A 14671-nucleotide genomic window follows, 5' to 3' on the forward strand; every position below is an offset into this window, starting at 1 on the left:
AAAAGTCTAACAGGACTGGACAAGTTGGGTGCAGGAAGAACATTCCCGATGGTGGAAGTGTCCAGAAATATGGTTCATAGTTTGAGGATGTCGGGTAAACCTTTTAGGACTGACATAAGGAGAAATGAGTTCACTCAGAGAAAAGTAACCCTGTGAAATTCCCTACCATCGATAATACATTGCTTGTTTTCAAGAAGGATTAGATATACTTCTTGCTGCTAAAGGGATCAAAGAATATGTGGAAAGCAGGATCAGGCTGTTGAGTTGTATGATGAATCGTGATGATATTGAATAGTGGAGCATGCGCGGAGGACAGACTGACATATTCCTGCACCAATTGTTTCTGTTGTTTCGATATTTCTATGCCTTTTTCTCTAATTTTCAAAGCCCCATTCAATACGTCAATTCCAACCGTGTTCCTAACCCCCGTGCAGCTTAGCCAGCCCCTCTACCATGGACATGGCTCTGGCTGAGTTCCCGAGATCACTCTTATCTAATTTAGAAAGAGTTCCGGTGAGTCCTGAACAGCATGCCTGGCCCTTCATGCTTGCGTGTGAGTCACACATTTCCTCATTGCCTGCATATCATTCAGCTACGGGTAGATAACATCTCTCACTGCTAATGCAAAATACAGTAATCATTTCCCGATGCTTCAGCGGAATGGGATTATTAAACCATACCAGATGCTATACAAGCTCAGCCAGTGAAATCTGCTTGGATATGCCATGTGATCCTCAATAGACAAATGTGCGTCAACTTCAATAAATAATCAAATGGATTTTAAAAATATCCTTCCGTTTAAATTGGCACAAATGTTTCCAAACGTGTTAAACGTTGCCACCCTAACTGTATCATTAATTATTATGGATCAATGATCTGGACATCGAATCAATCCAACAAGTTGTGAACAATTGCGGGCCAACAACTTTCATATCAATCAAACACAATTAAATTAAACTCCATATGTCAGGGACAAATTGCCTCAAGCATTTGACAGTAATTTTACTGCTTATTATCTCGCTTAACCAAGGAGGCGGAACCTCATTTGGGTTATTCCAATCTGGTTAATGCTGAGGCGCTTCTGCAGTGCAAGGCTGCTCCCGAGTATATAAATTAATTTCCAGGCGAGATATGCATTATGTTCTCCAGAGATCTCGAGGACGTTGCTGTTTCATTTGGATAATGCGATCGCTTTCTATCTGGAGATTTCTGTTTCTCCTCTCAGTGAAGAAGTATTTGGCGATTCAACCTCCATGCAAGCAGCGGGAAAGGTTCAATCGCGGAATCTCCCAAAATGGAGATATTGTATTGGGTGGCTTATTTCCAATACATTTCGGTACAACAACAGATGATCACACCTTTCGCTCTAAACCTAAGCCAATGCGCTGCTTTGTGTAAGTGAATTTACCAATCTTTCAAGAATCGCAGTTTGAATAGCAATGTTTCCCGAAATATGATCAAAGCTGCGTTTGTCAAATACCACCCAATTCTTAGAGCAGGATGGGCAATAGTTCTATAACGTATCGAAATACGTGGGCGCTGTGGACACATTCGGAAGGACGAGCCGATATGTTTCTGTGCCAGGTCTTCGGCAACAGAAACAAAACGGCAAGAGGGCAAGAGTTCTAACGACTGCAATTAAAAGGCAAACTAGTACTTGATTATAAATTCTACACTACAATTGAAAAAATAAAATCAGAGATTGTTCAAGGATCATCAGATCTTTAGCTGCTGAATAATGATGGAGAGTCGAGACCAAATGTTTCGCTTCGGTGGGGGGGTGAGGGGCGGGGAGGGGAGGGGGCGTGGGTGGCGGGGTTGGACATGGAGGAGTTCTAGTTGTTTCTGTGATTTTGAATATTTCTAACATTTTCTGTGCTTTTTTTTCCATCGCGGAAAGCTAAACACGATTCATTCTACACACTCCTGGTCACGTGCCTCTCGATCTTTTTACTTACAAAGCGAATTATCTTTTGATTTTCTCACTGGGGTTGCATTTGTTCTAATTGCCTATTTATTTCACCGTTGATTTGTTCTATCCGGGCATCTCTGTAGTTTGGAGAACACAATGAAGATATCACAACCTATCTGAGATTAGATCGAATTTCAATTTGGTTACAAGTAGAAGATAAGCCAATTCGCTCCCTGTTGTACTCTGACCAAATTCAATCCAGTAACTTCAAGAACCGGGAAATGGTGGCGAGGCCGTTCCATCTGGTTTGCACTGTCACCCAAGAAAAAATGCTAACTAGCCCGTTAGAATTCAGATCGGGGGATTTGGAGAACTAACAGAAGTTTTTTTTTCACGCTTGTTCTGTAAATTTTGAGAATGAATTGCAGTGCCACAGAGAGGCAAAGAATATGGCAATATAATTTGTTAGGGGGCGGTACGGTAGCACAGTGGTTAGTACTATTGTTCCGCAGCCACAGGCATCCAGGTTCAATTCCAGCCTTGGGTCATATTCTGCGTGGAGTTCGCACATTCTCTGGTTAGGTGCATTGAGCTGAACAAGCGCCGGACGGTGGTGACTAGGAAAATTTCACAGTAACCTCATTGCATTGTTGATGCAAGCCTTACTTGTGACTAATAAGTTATCTTGATAAACTTTTTGTTCAGTAAACAAATCCAATTTACAAAATTGGTAAATAGATCTATACGTTTACAGTAAAATGCTGCCTCAAATGCTTTCATTTTTGTTGCAATGTGTTTTAAAACTGCAACATCTTTGTCTTGCAAAAGGCCGGCGTAAAATTGTACAAAAGCAAAGAACTGCTCATACTGGAAATTTGCAATAAAATGCAGGAAACGCTCAGCAGAATCTTGATGACCTTTCATCAGACCTTTCAAAAAAAACTACGATGTCTATCTAAAGTGCTTTCACATTCAGGATGTCGATGTTTATTTAATAGACTCCGGCAAAGAGAGCTGCGCTGGATGCAAACGATGATCTTCGCAATAGAAGAAATCAACAGGAATCCAGAACTGCTTCCCGATGTAACATTGGGCTACAAGATCTTTGACAGCTGTCACACACATTCTAACTCGCTGAAAGGAACTCTCAAATTACTGAACGATGATGAGTCTGAATCCAGTTACAGGTGCGCGGAACTTCCGTCAGTGCCGATCATTGTGGGAGACGCGGCCTCGTCACAGTCCATTGCCGCGTCACGTTTGTTGGCTCCCTTTGGTATTGGCCTGGTAAGATTCATTCATTAACTTCATGGGTTAAAACACGTTTACTGAATGTCACATGGGTGCTGAACAAGTGAGTATTTAAATAAATAGCTGCAGCCAGCAGTCAACAGTAGACACTGGAGAACTCGTGTTAGGGTGGCCACGTTTGATTTATTATGTATTACATATCAGTAGCATGTGCTGGTACATTTTTACCGGAAGTATTCTTTATCACGAAATCTCATTCCACACAATCACTAATTGTATAACATCTCGTGACATCAGAACAAATTAAATCACAGTATTATACGCAGGGGATTTGATTTGTCGCCCCTTTAGCGGCCAAATTGATTTGACTCATATCGGGCTCCCTGACTGACATTGATTCGATCCGGGGGAAAAAAAACAATCGATTTCAAATGAAACAGACGGGATGATATTCCTTCCGAGCCACTGAGTGAAGCCAACGTCAGTGGATCACGTAATATTTTCTATTCGGAAGTGTTCGGGATTGCACCTGACACATGCATATTGTCCCAAGTTTTTGCTATTTTTTTCTGACGCTCATAGAGTTCTTTTTTAACGTTGTGTTCTCGGGTTCAATTCCCCGTGTTAAACAATTTTGGAAAATTATACTCAACGAAATAATTGCTAGTTCCGGAACAACGCTTGAATGTTTCCTTGTTTAGGCGCACGACCACTGAATTACAAATGCGTTTTTGTGTTATAACTGAAAATGTATGTTAACATCTAGGTCAGCTACTCTTCATCTTGTACCTGTCTGAGTGACAAGCGCGAATTCCCAACTTTCTTCAGGACAATTCCCAGTGACGGCGTTCAAGTAAAAGCCTTAGTGCGGCTGGTGCAGCGCTTCAAATGGATTTGGGTTGGGATTGTAACTGAAGACAGTGAATATGGCCGATTTGCGACAATGTCTTTTATTGAAGAAGTTTCCAAGTTCGAAACATGTATCGCCTTTATTGAATTCATGTCTCCCGACAGCACCAGAATTAAGCTGCTTCGGGTTGTAGAGACTATTCAAAGGTCTTCTGCTAAGGTGCTCATAATGTTCTCCCTTGAGCGTGATACAAAATCATTGGCAATAGAACTCAGACGGCACAACGTAACCGACATTCAGTTGATTGCAAGTGAAGCGTGGATCACATCCGTCAGATTATGGACAAAAGAAACACGGCAAATATTTTCAGGAACAATCGGATTCGGAATCAGGAGAGCAAAAATTCCGGGATTGAAGGAGTTTCTAGTCAAACTCCATCCTTCCAGAACAGCAGACAATCCCTTTGTGGAAGATCTCTGGCGGGATGTTTTTGGATGCAGCGTTAAAATTTCCAATCAGAGTCTGGAAGAGAACTCATCCCCTTACAAACCGTGTACAGGTTTAGAAAGCTTGGAGACAATTGAAAATACATACACCGATGTGTCACAATTACGAATTTCGTACAATGTGTATAAAGCAGTGTATGCGATAGCTCACGCTCTTCATAACTTAAAGACTTGTGAAAATGGGAAAGGCCCATTTCTCAACAAAACGTGTGGTCAACTACCTCGTATTCTCCCCTGGCAGGTGAGGAAACATCTGATCATCCAAGCGAGGCAAAATATAGCCTCTATTTCTGCACAAAGTATTTATTTAAAGTGTTCCTTGGAAGTTAGAATAACATATGCATATCTTTCTCATAGCCATGTGAAATGTTTAACTTGTGTTGAAATAATTGAACAGACAGGCTAGGGACCATTGGATGATTTATTGTTCTTCAGAATGGAATTGATTTTCTGTGTTTCAAGCTCTTGCACTATCTGAGGGAGGTCCGCTTCACAAACCAGTTAGGCGAGGAAATACGGTTCGATAAGAACGGAGACCCTACCGCTTCCTATGACGTGATAAATTGGCAACAGCGCGCAGATGGATCGGTGCATTTTGTTAAAGTTGGATATTACGATGCAGCATTGCCTGAAGGCGAAGAATTCGTCCTGAATGAAAGCAAAATCATTTGGCATGGATCCGAAAACAGAGTAAGGATTTTTCTACTGATTGTAGAACTGCACAATTTCATAATTAGGTTTTACTTTCAGTTTCACCCTGTACATGCCTCTGACGCATCTTACTCACGAGACGAAACAATCACTTATTCTACCCATAGCACAAAGTGGAAACAGAACCATTAATCGAGTGCAAAACTATAGCCCGCCAAATCTACTACCGCTGCATCTAGAAAAACTCGCCACATTCAATAGAGGGGCAATTACGACATAATCTCCAAACTCCCTTCCAAGTCATTCCCTATCTTTGCTTGAACATTTCACATTATTCCTTCATACGTGGCAAGTACAAACCCTGTAAGTTCAGCTATCTACAGTATTTAGCGCCTTGATATTGCGGATGCTGGAATCTGAAACAAAAACGCAAAATTCTAGAAAATCTCAGCAGGTATGACAGCGTCTGTGGGGAGAGAATTGAGCCAATGTTTCGAGTGTAGTTGACCCTACGTCAGAGCCTTGCCAGTGGTGATCAGGAATAATTGGAGTTCCTCCTCCCAAATCTCACATCCTGGATGATTTGTAACAGTGTCTGTTCCACAACTTACCTCCATGCCAACGGCTCCTTTATCTTTATAATTTGTTGACTATTTTATTCGTTTGCTTTTTATTTCTCCAAATCCAAAATCGTGCGTTGCAAGAACCGAATAGAACTGGGAAATAAATGTATCAGTTCTGAATTGAACAAGAGGAAATATACGGATGAAGTCTAAAAATTATTGAATACATTGAATATACAAGTTATGAAATTAATTATATTCATTACTCAAAATGACATCCCAAAGTCGATCGCATGTTATCACCGACTTCGGCCTTTCCACAGATATGCGGGCCAACAGGTAAGATTCATACGCTATAAAAGTTGAATAACCAAGGCAAACGAGGTACCCTGCAAAATCCATATTAATATAAAGCTCTAGACCCAAACTGTGTTTCAGAGTGGATTATTTTTGTTTCCACAGGTACCAATATCAGTCTGCAGTGGCATTTGTCCTGTGGGTACAAGAAAGGGCGCTCGGAAAGGGCAACCAGTCTGTTGCTTTGATTGTTTACCATGTTCTGACGGAGAGATTAGCAACCAAACAGGTAAACAGTATTAACATCTTAAAGATGAAAAATGAACATCCAATATCGACTCATAATGCAAATGTCGGCGAAATAACCTGAACTTCAGTATATCACAGGCGAGATGCAAGGTAAAAGAGACTAATCTCAGGCTGTAGGAAGATGTAAACCTGTGCTGTTGAGGTCCCGCTACATCAGAAACATGCAGTTTAGCCAACTGAGCTAAAGTGACTGGCATATTAGAATGATCTCGCACGATACTTAAATCGGCAATTCATGATGACTTTACCCGATTTTTCCACAGGTTCAACAGAATGCATCAAATGCCCTACGGACTACTGGTCCAATAGCCGAAGAGATCAGTGCCTGCCAAAAGAAATTGAGTTCATTTCCTTTCAAGACATTCTGGGAATAACACTGGCGGCGGTTTCCTTGTTTGGAGCTTGTATCACAGGAGCTGTTGCAGTAGTTTTCTTACATTTCATAAACACTCCCATCGTAAGGGCCAACAATTCGGAATTAAGTTTCCTTCTGTTAATCTCATTAATACTCTGCTTTCTCTGCTCCATTGCATTCATTGGACAGCCATCACCATGGTCATGTATGGTGCGTCACACTGTGTTTGGGATTAGCTTTGTTCTGTGTATTTCCTGTATTCTCAGTAAAACTCTGGTGGTTCTGATGGCATTTAAAGCAACTCTACCATCCAGTAATGTGATGAAATGGTTTGGACCCAAACAACAACGATCAATTGTCTTTCTCTGCACATTGATTCAAATTATAATATGTGTGATCTGGTTGCTGACATCTCCCCCAATCCCAGTTAAAAATACCAACTATCAAAGCTCTAAAATTATCCTCGAGTGCGATGTGGGTTCAACAGTTGCTTTCTGCTGTGTGTTAGGTTACATCGGGATATTAGCTTCTGTGTGTTTAATTTTAGCTTTCTTCGCCCGAGCTTTACCGGACAAGTTCAATGAAGCTAAATTTATAACTTTCAGCATGCTCATATTTTTTGCAGTTTGGGTAACTTTCATCCCCGCTTACGTGAGCACCCCTGGAAAATATACTGTGGCTGTGGAAATATTCGCAATTTTAGCATCAAGCTTTGGGTTGTTGATTTGTATCTTTGCTTCAAAATGTTATATTATCCTAGTCAAACCAGAAGAGAACTCGAGAAAGCAAATGATGAGTAGAACAGAAACATTATAGAATCATAAATTGAGAGTACAGAAGGGAGCCACTAGGGCCATTTCTCCTCAGCCAGACGAAACAGTGAATTGACGTTATTTTAAAATTTAATGCTTCTTTGAAATTATGGGAAATTGTGGAATACTGTGAAGAATTTTCTTAGGTTTTGCCATCACACAAACAAGAGCTGTTCTAATCGATTGTAGCAGTTACAAACTAGGATAGAATGCAATATAGCGCAAGGGTGGAACTTAAAATTTCCCTTTAAGCATTGCCCTTAGGAACTTATTTGTTGATTTGAATGCTGAATTTATTGATTAATAATAATTAATGCTATTCAATAAACCCTTTTGATTTTTTAATGGACATTTTATACGAATAAACGGACAAGCGAAAATATGAATTCGGAGCAGGAGTAAGCCATTCGGCCCTTCGATCCTGTTCCGCCATTCAATAAGACCATGGCTGGTCTGATGTTATCCTCATCATGTTATCTTTCATCATTTTGCGTATCAATAATCAATCAATCTCTATCTTTAAAATATTCAAAGATTCTGTCTCCACCTCTTTTTATAGAAGAGAGATCCTAAGAGTCATGACCCTCTAAGAGAAAATAATATACTCGTCTATCTTAAATGACTGACCCCTTATTTGTAAACAGTGACCCGTAGTTCTAGATTCGCTCACGAGAGAAAACATCGTCTCCATATCCACCTTGTCAAGAGCACTTCATGATCTTATATGCTTCAATCAAATCGCCTCTTACTCGACACTCCAGCCGATACAAGCTTACAGTGCCAGCCTTTCCTTATAAGATAGCTAGCCTGTTCCAGGTATTAATATGACGGATATTACTAGATTGTCATCTTGGCTGTGCAGTAAACATACTACGCAACGCAACCAGATGATCGCTTCTGTTCTAATCCGTCCAATTCACTGGAAATATTGTGAATTGACAAAATGATCGCACCCAAAGCATAAACTCGTCCGCATTATACAACTGTGGCCAAATCTGGAAACATCTCACCCAAAAGCATAACGAAGTCAATGTCTAGAATCCCCTTTCTCCTCATTCTTTCCGCAAAACATTCGTTTATTATTTAATCGAGATTTCTACTTACTTAATGTACTGAGATTTAGTTCCCGCAAGATATTTTAACGCCATATATCAATTAGAGAATCACTGGGTATCAACAGAAAATCTTACTGCCCTCGGGCACTGAATTGAATTCTATAGATTCTGCCATTGTTATCCTCTTTATATATAGATTCCTAAACACATAGGTTCTGGTGAGCTATTAATATGTCCACGAGTTGTGGATTCTCTGTCGAGGAGAAAGGCAATCCTGAGCTCCGCACTTCCCTTTATCTTTCAGCAGTGGATGTTTAACTTCCACTGTTGATATTTTCCCTATCTTAAAAAACTATCTAGTAGTATCCTGTCCTCCTCAGTTTCTTTATACAGAAGTCGATTTTCTGTTATGTTTTCCCTGAGTTTCATGGAATCATAGAATCCCACAGTGCAGGGAGAGGCCCTTCGGCCCATCGAGTCTGCACCGAACACAATCTCACCCAGGCCCTACCCCCGTATCCCTACATATTATAGCCACTAACCCCTCTAACCTACACATCCCTGGACTCTAAGGGGCAATTTCTTTGCATGGCCAATCAACCTAACCCGCACATCTTTGGACTGTGGGAGGAAACCGGAGTACCCGGAGGAAACCCACACAGACACGAGGAGAATGTGCAAACTCAACACAGACAGTGACCCGAGCCGGGGATCGAACTCAGGGCCCTGGAAATGTGAAGCAGCAGTGCTAACCATTGTGCTACTATGCCGCTTGTTTCCATTCTTTCATTTCCATCTGCTCTATAGCCAACAGTCCAGTTACGTCCTGGGCTCTGGAACACTTCACGTCATTTCCATTTATACCTCGGAAGAAGATCATTGGTCTGTAATGTCTATGAAGACGCGTTGCTTCAGTGATTAAAACTGTCAACGTTCCCTCCTCACCCTGCATTTCTTTTGCTTCTTCGGTGTGTAATAGCCGTTGCATTATCACTTCGTCTGGAAGCTGTCTTAAAGTTTCGAGATATTTTTACACAAAAGCAAGAATAATTACGCCTTTCCTTTAGTTTTGCACTGACAGACTCACTGCATAGTGCAGCAAGGTGGCACACTGGTTAGCACTGCTACCTTACAGCACCAGGGACCCGCGTTTGATTCCCGGCTTTGGACACTGTAAGGAATTTGCACGTTCTCGTGTCTGCTCCGGTTTCCTTCCACAGTCTGAAAGACCTGCTGATTAGATGATTTGACCCGAACAAGCGCCGCATTATGGCGACTAGGGCAATTTCACAGTCACTTCATTGCTGTGTTAATGTAAGCCTTACTTGTGACCAATAAACGTACTTTAATTTTTCATTAGGGTCACAAATAGGCGTACATTAACACTGCAAGGAAGTTATTGTGACAATCTCCTAGTCGCCTCACCCTGGCGCCTGTTCGAGTACACTATGGGAGAATTTAGCACGGCCAATGCACCGAACAAGCACGTCTTTCGAACTGTTGAGGAAAAAAAAACCGGAGCACCCGGAAATAACCCACGCAGGCACCGGCCGAACAGGCCAGGAATTGAGCACGGGTCCCTTTGCTAACCATCGTGTTACTGTGCCGCCGATGCCTCTTGACTATTAATGACTTGCATTGCAACTCCTCTTGTGCTGCCCTTTTCATTCCCCGCCCCCCCCCCCCCACCTCAAACTTTGCCACGTAAATTCGAGTACGATTTGAGCGTGCTCATTTAGCTGTGCATTTTCAGATTGTTCTTGGCTATTTTAAGCAACATCATACTTCACTTTATTCAGCCAAAGCTGATTCTGCTGGCTGGCGTCATATCTGGTACATGGGAAGATGGTGGTGGTTGTGGAACATCAGCTATCTCAGTTCCAGAACATCTCCGCAGGAATCCCTCAGGATAGTGTCCTAGGCCCAACCATCTTCAGCTGCTTCATCAGTGACCTTCACTCCGTCATGAGGACGTTCACCGATGACGGCACAATGCTCAGCAACATCCCTGACTCCTCTGATGCTGAGGTTGCCCATGTTGAAATGTAACAGGATCTGGACAATATTCGGACTTGGGCTGGCAAGTGGCAAAAGAACAAATAACAACGAACAAAGAAAATTACAGCACAGAAACAAGCACTTCCGTCCTCCAGGCCAGCACCAATAATGCCGGACTGAGCTAAAACCCCCTTCCCTTCCAGAGACTATATTCCTTCATTCCCATCCTATTCATATATTTGTTAAAATGCCCCTTAGAAGTCACTATCGTATCTGCTTCCACTACCTTCCCCAACAGCGAGTTCCCACCACCCTCTATGTAAAAAAGTAACATTCGTGCCACACAAATGCCGGACCATGACTATCACCAATAAGAGACACTCTAACCACTGCTCCTTGACATTCAATGGTGTTACCATTACTGAACCCTGCAATGTCAACAGTCCTGAGGTTACCATTGACCACAAACACAACTGGACTCGTCATATAAACACAAGTGCAGGACAGAGGCTAGGAATACTGCGGCGAGTAACTCACTCCTGACTCCCTTAAACATGTCCATCATCTACAAGGCACAAGTCAGCAGTGAGATGGTTGGGTCACGTCCAACAACACTCAAGAAGCTCAACACGATCCAGTCCAAAGCAGCCTGTTTGACTGGCACCACATACACGAAAATCCCTCCAACAACAATGCTCAGTAGGAGCTGTGTATACTATCCACTAGATGAACTGCAGAAATTCACCAAAGATCCTTAGACAGCACCTTCCAAACCCACGACCACTTCCATTTAGAAGGACAAGGGCAGCAGGTACACGAGAATACCGACAGCTGCAAGTTCCTCTCCAAGCTAGTCACCACACTGACTTAGAAGTATATACCTGTTCCTTCGCAGTCGAAGGGTCAAAATCCTAAACTCCATCCCGAAAGTTGTTGTGGGTCCGCCCACAGCATGTGGACTGCAACGATTCAAGATGGCAGCTCATCACCACCTGCTCAAGGACAACTAGGAATGGCCAATAGATCCTCTGCAGCCACCGACGCCCATGTCCTACGAATAGATAAAAAAAACATTTTACAGCTGCTGAAAATTTAACAAATAGCAGTTGAGTGGCATTTTGATTTGATGTTTTATGTTTCTTTTCGACTTTGTCTTTTATTTCGGGCTGTTCCCCCTCCTTTTGGGGAGCTGACTCTTTTAATGTGTTCCTCAGTTAACTTAAGTTCGTTTATTTGGTTGGTATTGAAAAGAAATACTTGATTGAGGTCCAGGCAGCGGGTTGTCCATCCTGAATTTTTGGGCGTGCGAGGAGGCAAAAATAAGGTATATTTTTCTGTTTATTCCGTTTAACTTTTTATTTTTAGTGTTAAGTCGCGAGTTTCGGCGGTTTTTTTTTAAATTAGTTAGAAACCGGAAGTCGTCACTAGGACGCTTACCGGTAGTTGTAGTTTTTTTTTCTCTCGTGCCCCTAACACTATAAATTAGTGCAGAGAGGATTCCCGATTCTCTACACTGGTAGAGAATCCCACCCTTCCAGCTCCTCGAACCTAATTATAAGTGTGAGGGAAGTTTTTTTTTTATATTTTTACTTTTCTGCTGGTAATTGATTCAGGGATGGCAGTTCAGGCTGTAAGCTGCATCTCCTGTGGGATGTATGTAGTGAGGGACTCCCACAGTGTTTCAGGTGATTTTACTTGTGGGAAGTGTGTTAGATTGCAGTTTCTGGAGGAGCGTGTAAAGGAGCTGGAAGGGGAATTAGAGGAGCTCCGTATAATTCGGGAAGTGGAGGCGGACATAGAAAGGAGTTATAAGGAGATAGTCACTCCTAGGAATAAGTCTTGGGTCACTGCCAGGAAGAGGGGCAAAAAGCAGTTGGGGGGACAATCCCCTGGGGCTGTTCCCCTCCAAAATAGGTTCTCGGTCCTGGAGGCTACAGTTGAGGAGAAATCAACTGGGGATAGCCAAAGGGAGCAGGTCTCTGGGGGTGAGCCTATTGGCAAGCCTCAGGTGGTTAGGGGTAAGAGATTGGGCCTCGTGATTGGGGACTCCACAGTTATGGGGATGGATAGGAGAGTTGGAGGTAAGGGTAGGGACTCTGGGCTGGTGTGTTGCCTACCAGGGGCTGGGGTCCAGGATGTATCGGACAGAGTATTCAGGACTCTTAGGGGAGAGGGAGATCAACCCCAAGTTATAGTTCATGTGGGGACACATGACATAGGGAGATTAAGGGAAGGGGATATTAAGCAAAGATTTATGGAGTTGGGGTGGAAACTAAAGGCGAAGTCAGAAAGAGTAGTTATATCTGGACTCTTGCCTGTGCCACGGGATAGTTTAGAGAGGAATAGGGAGAGGGAAAGTTTGAACTCGTGGCTGAGGGGATGGTGCAGGAAGGAGGGGTTCAGGTACTTGAGCAATTGGGGCTCATTCTGGGGAAGGTGAGACCTCTATAAGAGGGATGGTCTACACCTGAACCAGAGGGGAATCAATATCCTGGGGGGTAAATTTGCAAAAGCGATGCAGGAAGGTTTAAACTGATTCGGAGGGGGGGAGGGATAGTGAGGAAAGGGGGTGAAAGTGAGGGGGGCATAGTTGGGGAATGCAAGGCACGGCATAGTGGGGGTGGGGCGGAGCAGGGTTTGAAATGCGTGTACTTTAATGCGAGGAGTATTCGCAATAAAGTGGATGAACTTGCAGCGTGGATCAGTACCTGGGACTTTGATGTTGTGGCCATTTCTGAGACATGGATAGAGCAGGGTCAGGAATGGATGTTGCAGGTTCCGGGGTACAAATGCTTTAGTCGGAGTAGAGAAGAAGGTAGAAGAGGGGGTGGGGTAGCATTGCTAGTCAAGGACTGTATCACAGTGTCGGAGAGAAAGTTTGATGAGGACTTGTCAGTTGAGGTAGTATGGGCGGAGATTAGAAATAGGAGAGGAGAGGTCACCCTGTTGGGAGTCTTTTATAGACCTCCTAAAAGTTCTAGAGAGGTTGAGGAAAGGATTGCGGAGACAATCCTGGTTAGGAGTGAAAGTAATAGGGTAATTGTTATGGGGGACTTTAACTTTACGAATATTGATTGGAGTTGCTATAGTTCTAGCTCGCTAGAGGGGTCAGTGTTTGTACAAAGCGTGCAGGAAGGTTTTTTGTCTCAGTATGTAGACAGGCCAACTAGAGGTGAGGCTATATTGGATTTGGTGCTGGGAAATGAGCCAGACCAGGTGCTAGACTTGGAAGTTGGTGTGCATTTTGGTGATAGTGACCACAATTCGGTTACGTTCACCTTAGTGATGGGAAGAGATAGGCATGAACCTCGGGTCAGCAATTTTAGCTGGGGTAAGGGCGATTATGAGGCTATCAGGAGTGAATTAGGAAGCATGGATTGGATTAGGGGATTACAGGGACTGGGAACGTCTGAAATGTGGAGTTTTTTCAAGGAGCAGCTACTGCGAGTCCTTGATAGGTATGTCCCTGTCAGGCATGGTGGATTTGGTAGATCTAGGGAACCGTGGTGCACTAAAAGAGTTGAGTCGATGGTTAAAAAGAAAAAGGAGGCTTATGTTCGGATGAGATTGGAGGGCTCAGATAGTGCACTAGAAAGCTTTAGATTGGCTAGGAGGGAGTTGAAGAGTGAGTTGAGAAGGGCTAAAAGAGGACATGAGAAGACTTTGGCTGATAGGATTAAGGAGAATCCTAAGGCGTTCTATAGGTATGTCAAGAACAGAAGGTTGGTCAGGGCAAGATTAGGGCCAGTTACAGACAGCAGGGGGAAGTTGTGTGTGGAACCGGAGGAGATTGGAGAAGTATTGAACCAATATTTCTCTTCGGTGTTCACGCAGGGGGACATGAATATAGCTGAGGAGGACATTGGGTTGCAGGGGTGTAAAATAGACAGTATTACGGTTGATAAAGAGGATGTGCTGGAAATTCTTGAGGGGCTGAAAATAGATAAGTCCCCTGGTCCGGATGGGATCTACCCTAGGATTCTCTGGGAGGCTAGAGAGGTGATTGCAGAGCCTCTGGCTCAGATCTTCAGGTCGTCATTGGTCTCTGGTGTAGTCCCGGAGGATTGGAGGATAGCGAATGTTGTCCCATTGTTTAAGAAGGGGAACAGAGA

General features: G+C 43.1%; 1 protein-coding gene across 1 annotated transcript; it reads left to right on the forward strand.

The window, feature by feature from the left end:
• The first annotated feature begins 1290 nt into the window (after positions 1 to 1290).
• On the forward strand, positions 1291 to 7510 carry LOC145341179 (extracellular calcium-sensing receptor-like). The gene is made up of 6 exons (XM_080186101.1): positions 1291 to 1394; positions 2911 to 3199; positions 3930 to 4760; positions 4982 to 5209; positions 6196 to 6319; positions 6603 to 7510. The coding sequence occupies exons 1-6, from the start codon at positions 1381 to 1383 to the stop codon at positions 7508 to 7510; spliced, it is 2394 nt and encodes a 797-aa protein (XP_080042227.1). The 5' UTR covers positions 1291 to 1380.
• The last annotated feature ends 7161 nt before the right edge of the window (positions 7511 to 14671 follow it).

This window comes from Carcharhinus amblyrhynchos, chromosome 3 (assembly GCF_965287045.1).
Source record: "Carcharhinus amblyrhynchos chromosome 3, sCarAmb.v2.hapA, whole genome shotgun sequence".
NCBI classification, from domain to species: domain Eukaryota; kingdom Metazoa; phylum Chordata; class Chondrichthyes; order Carcharhiniformes; family Carcharhinidae; genus Carcharhinus; species Carcharhinus amblyrhynchos.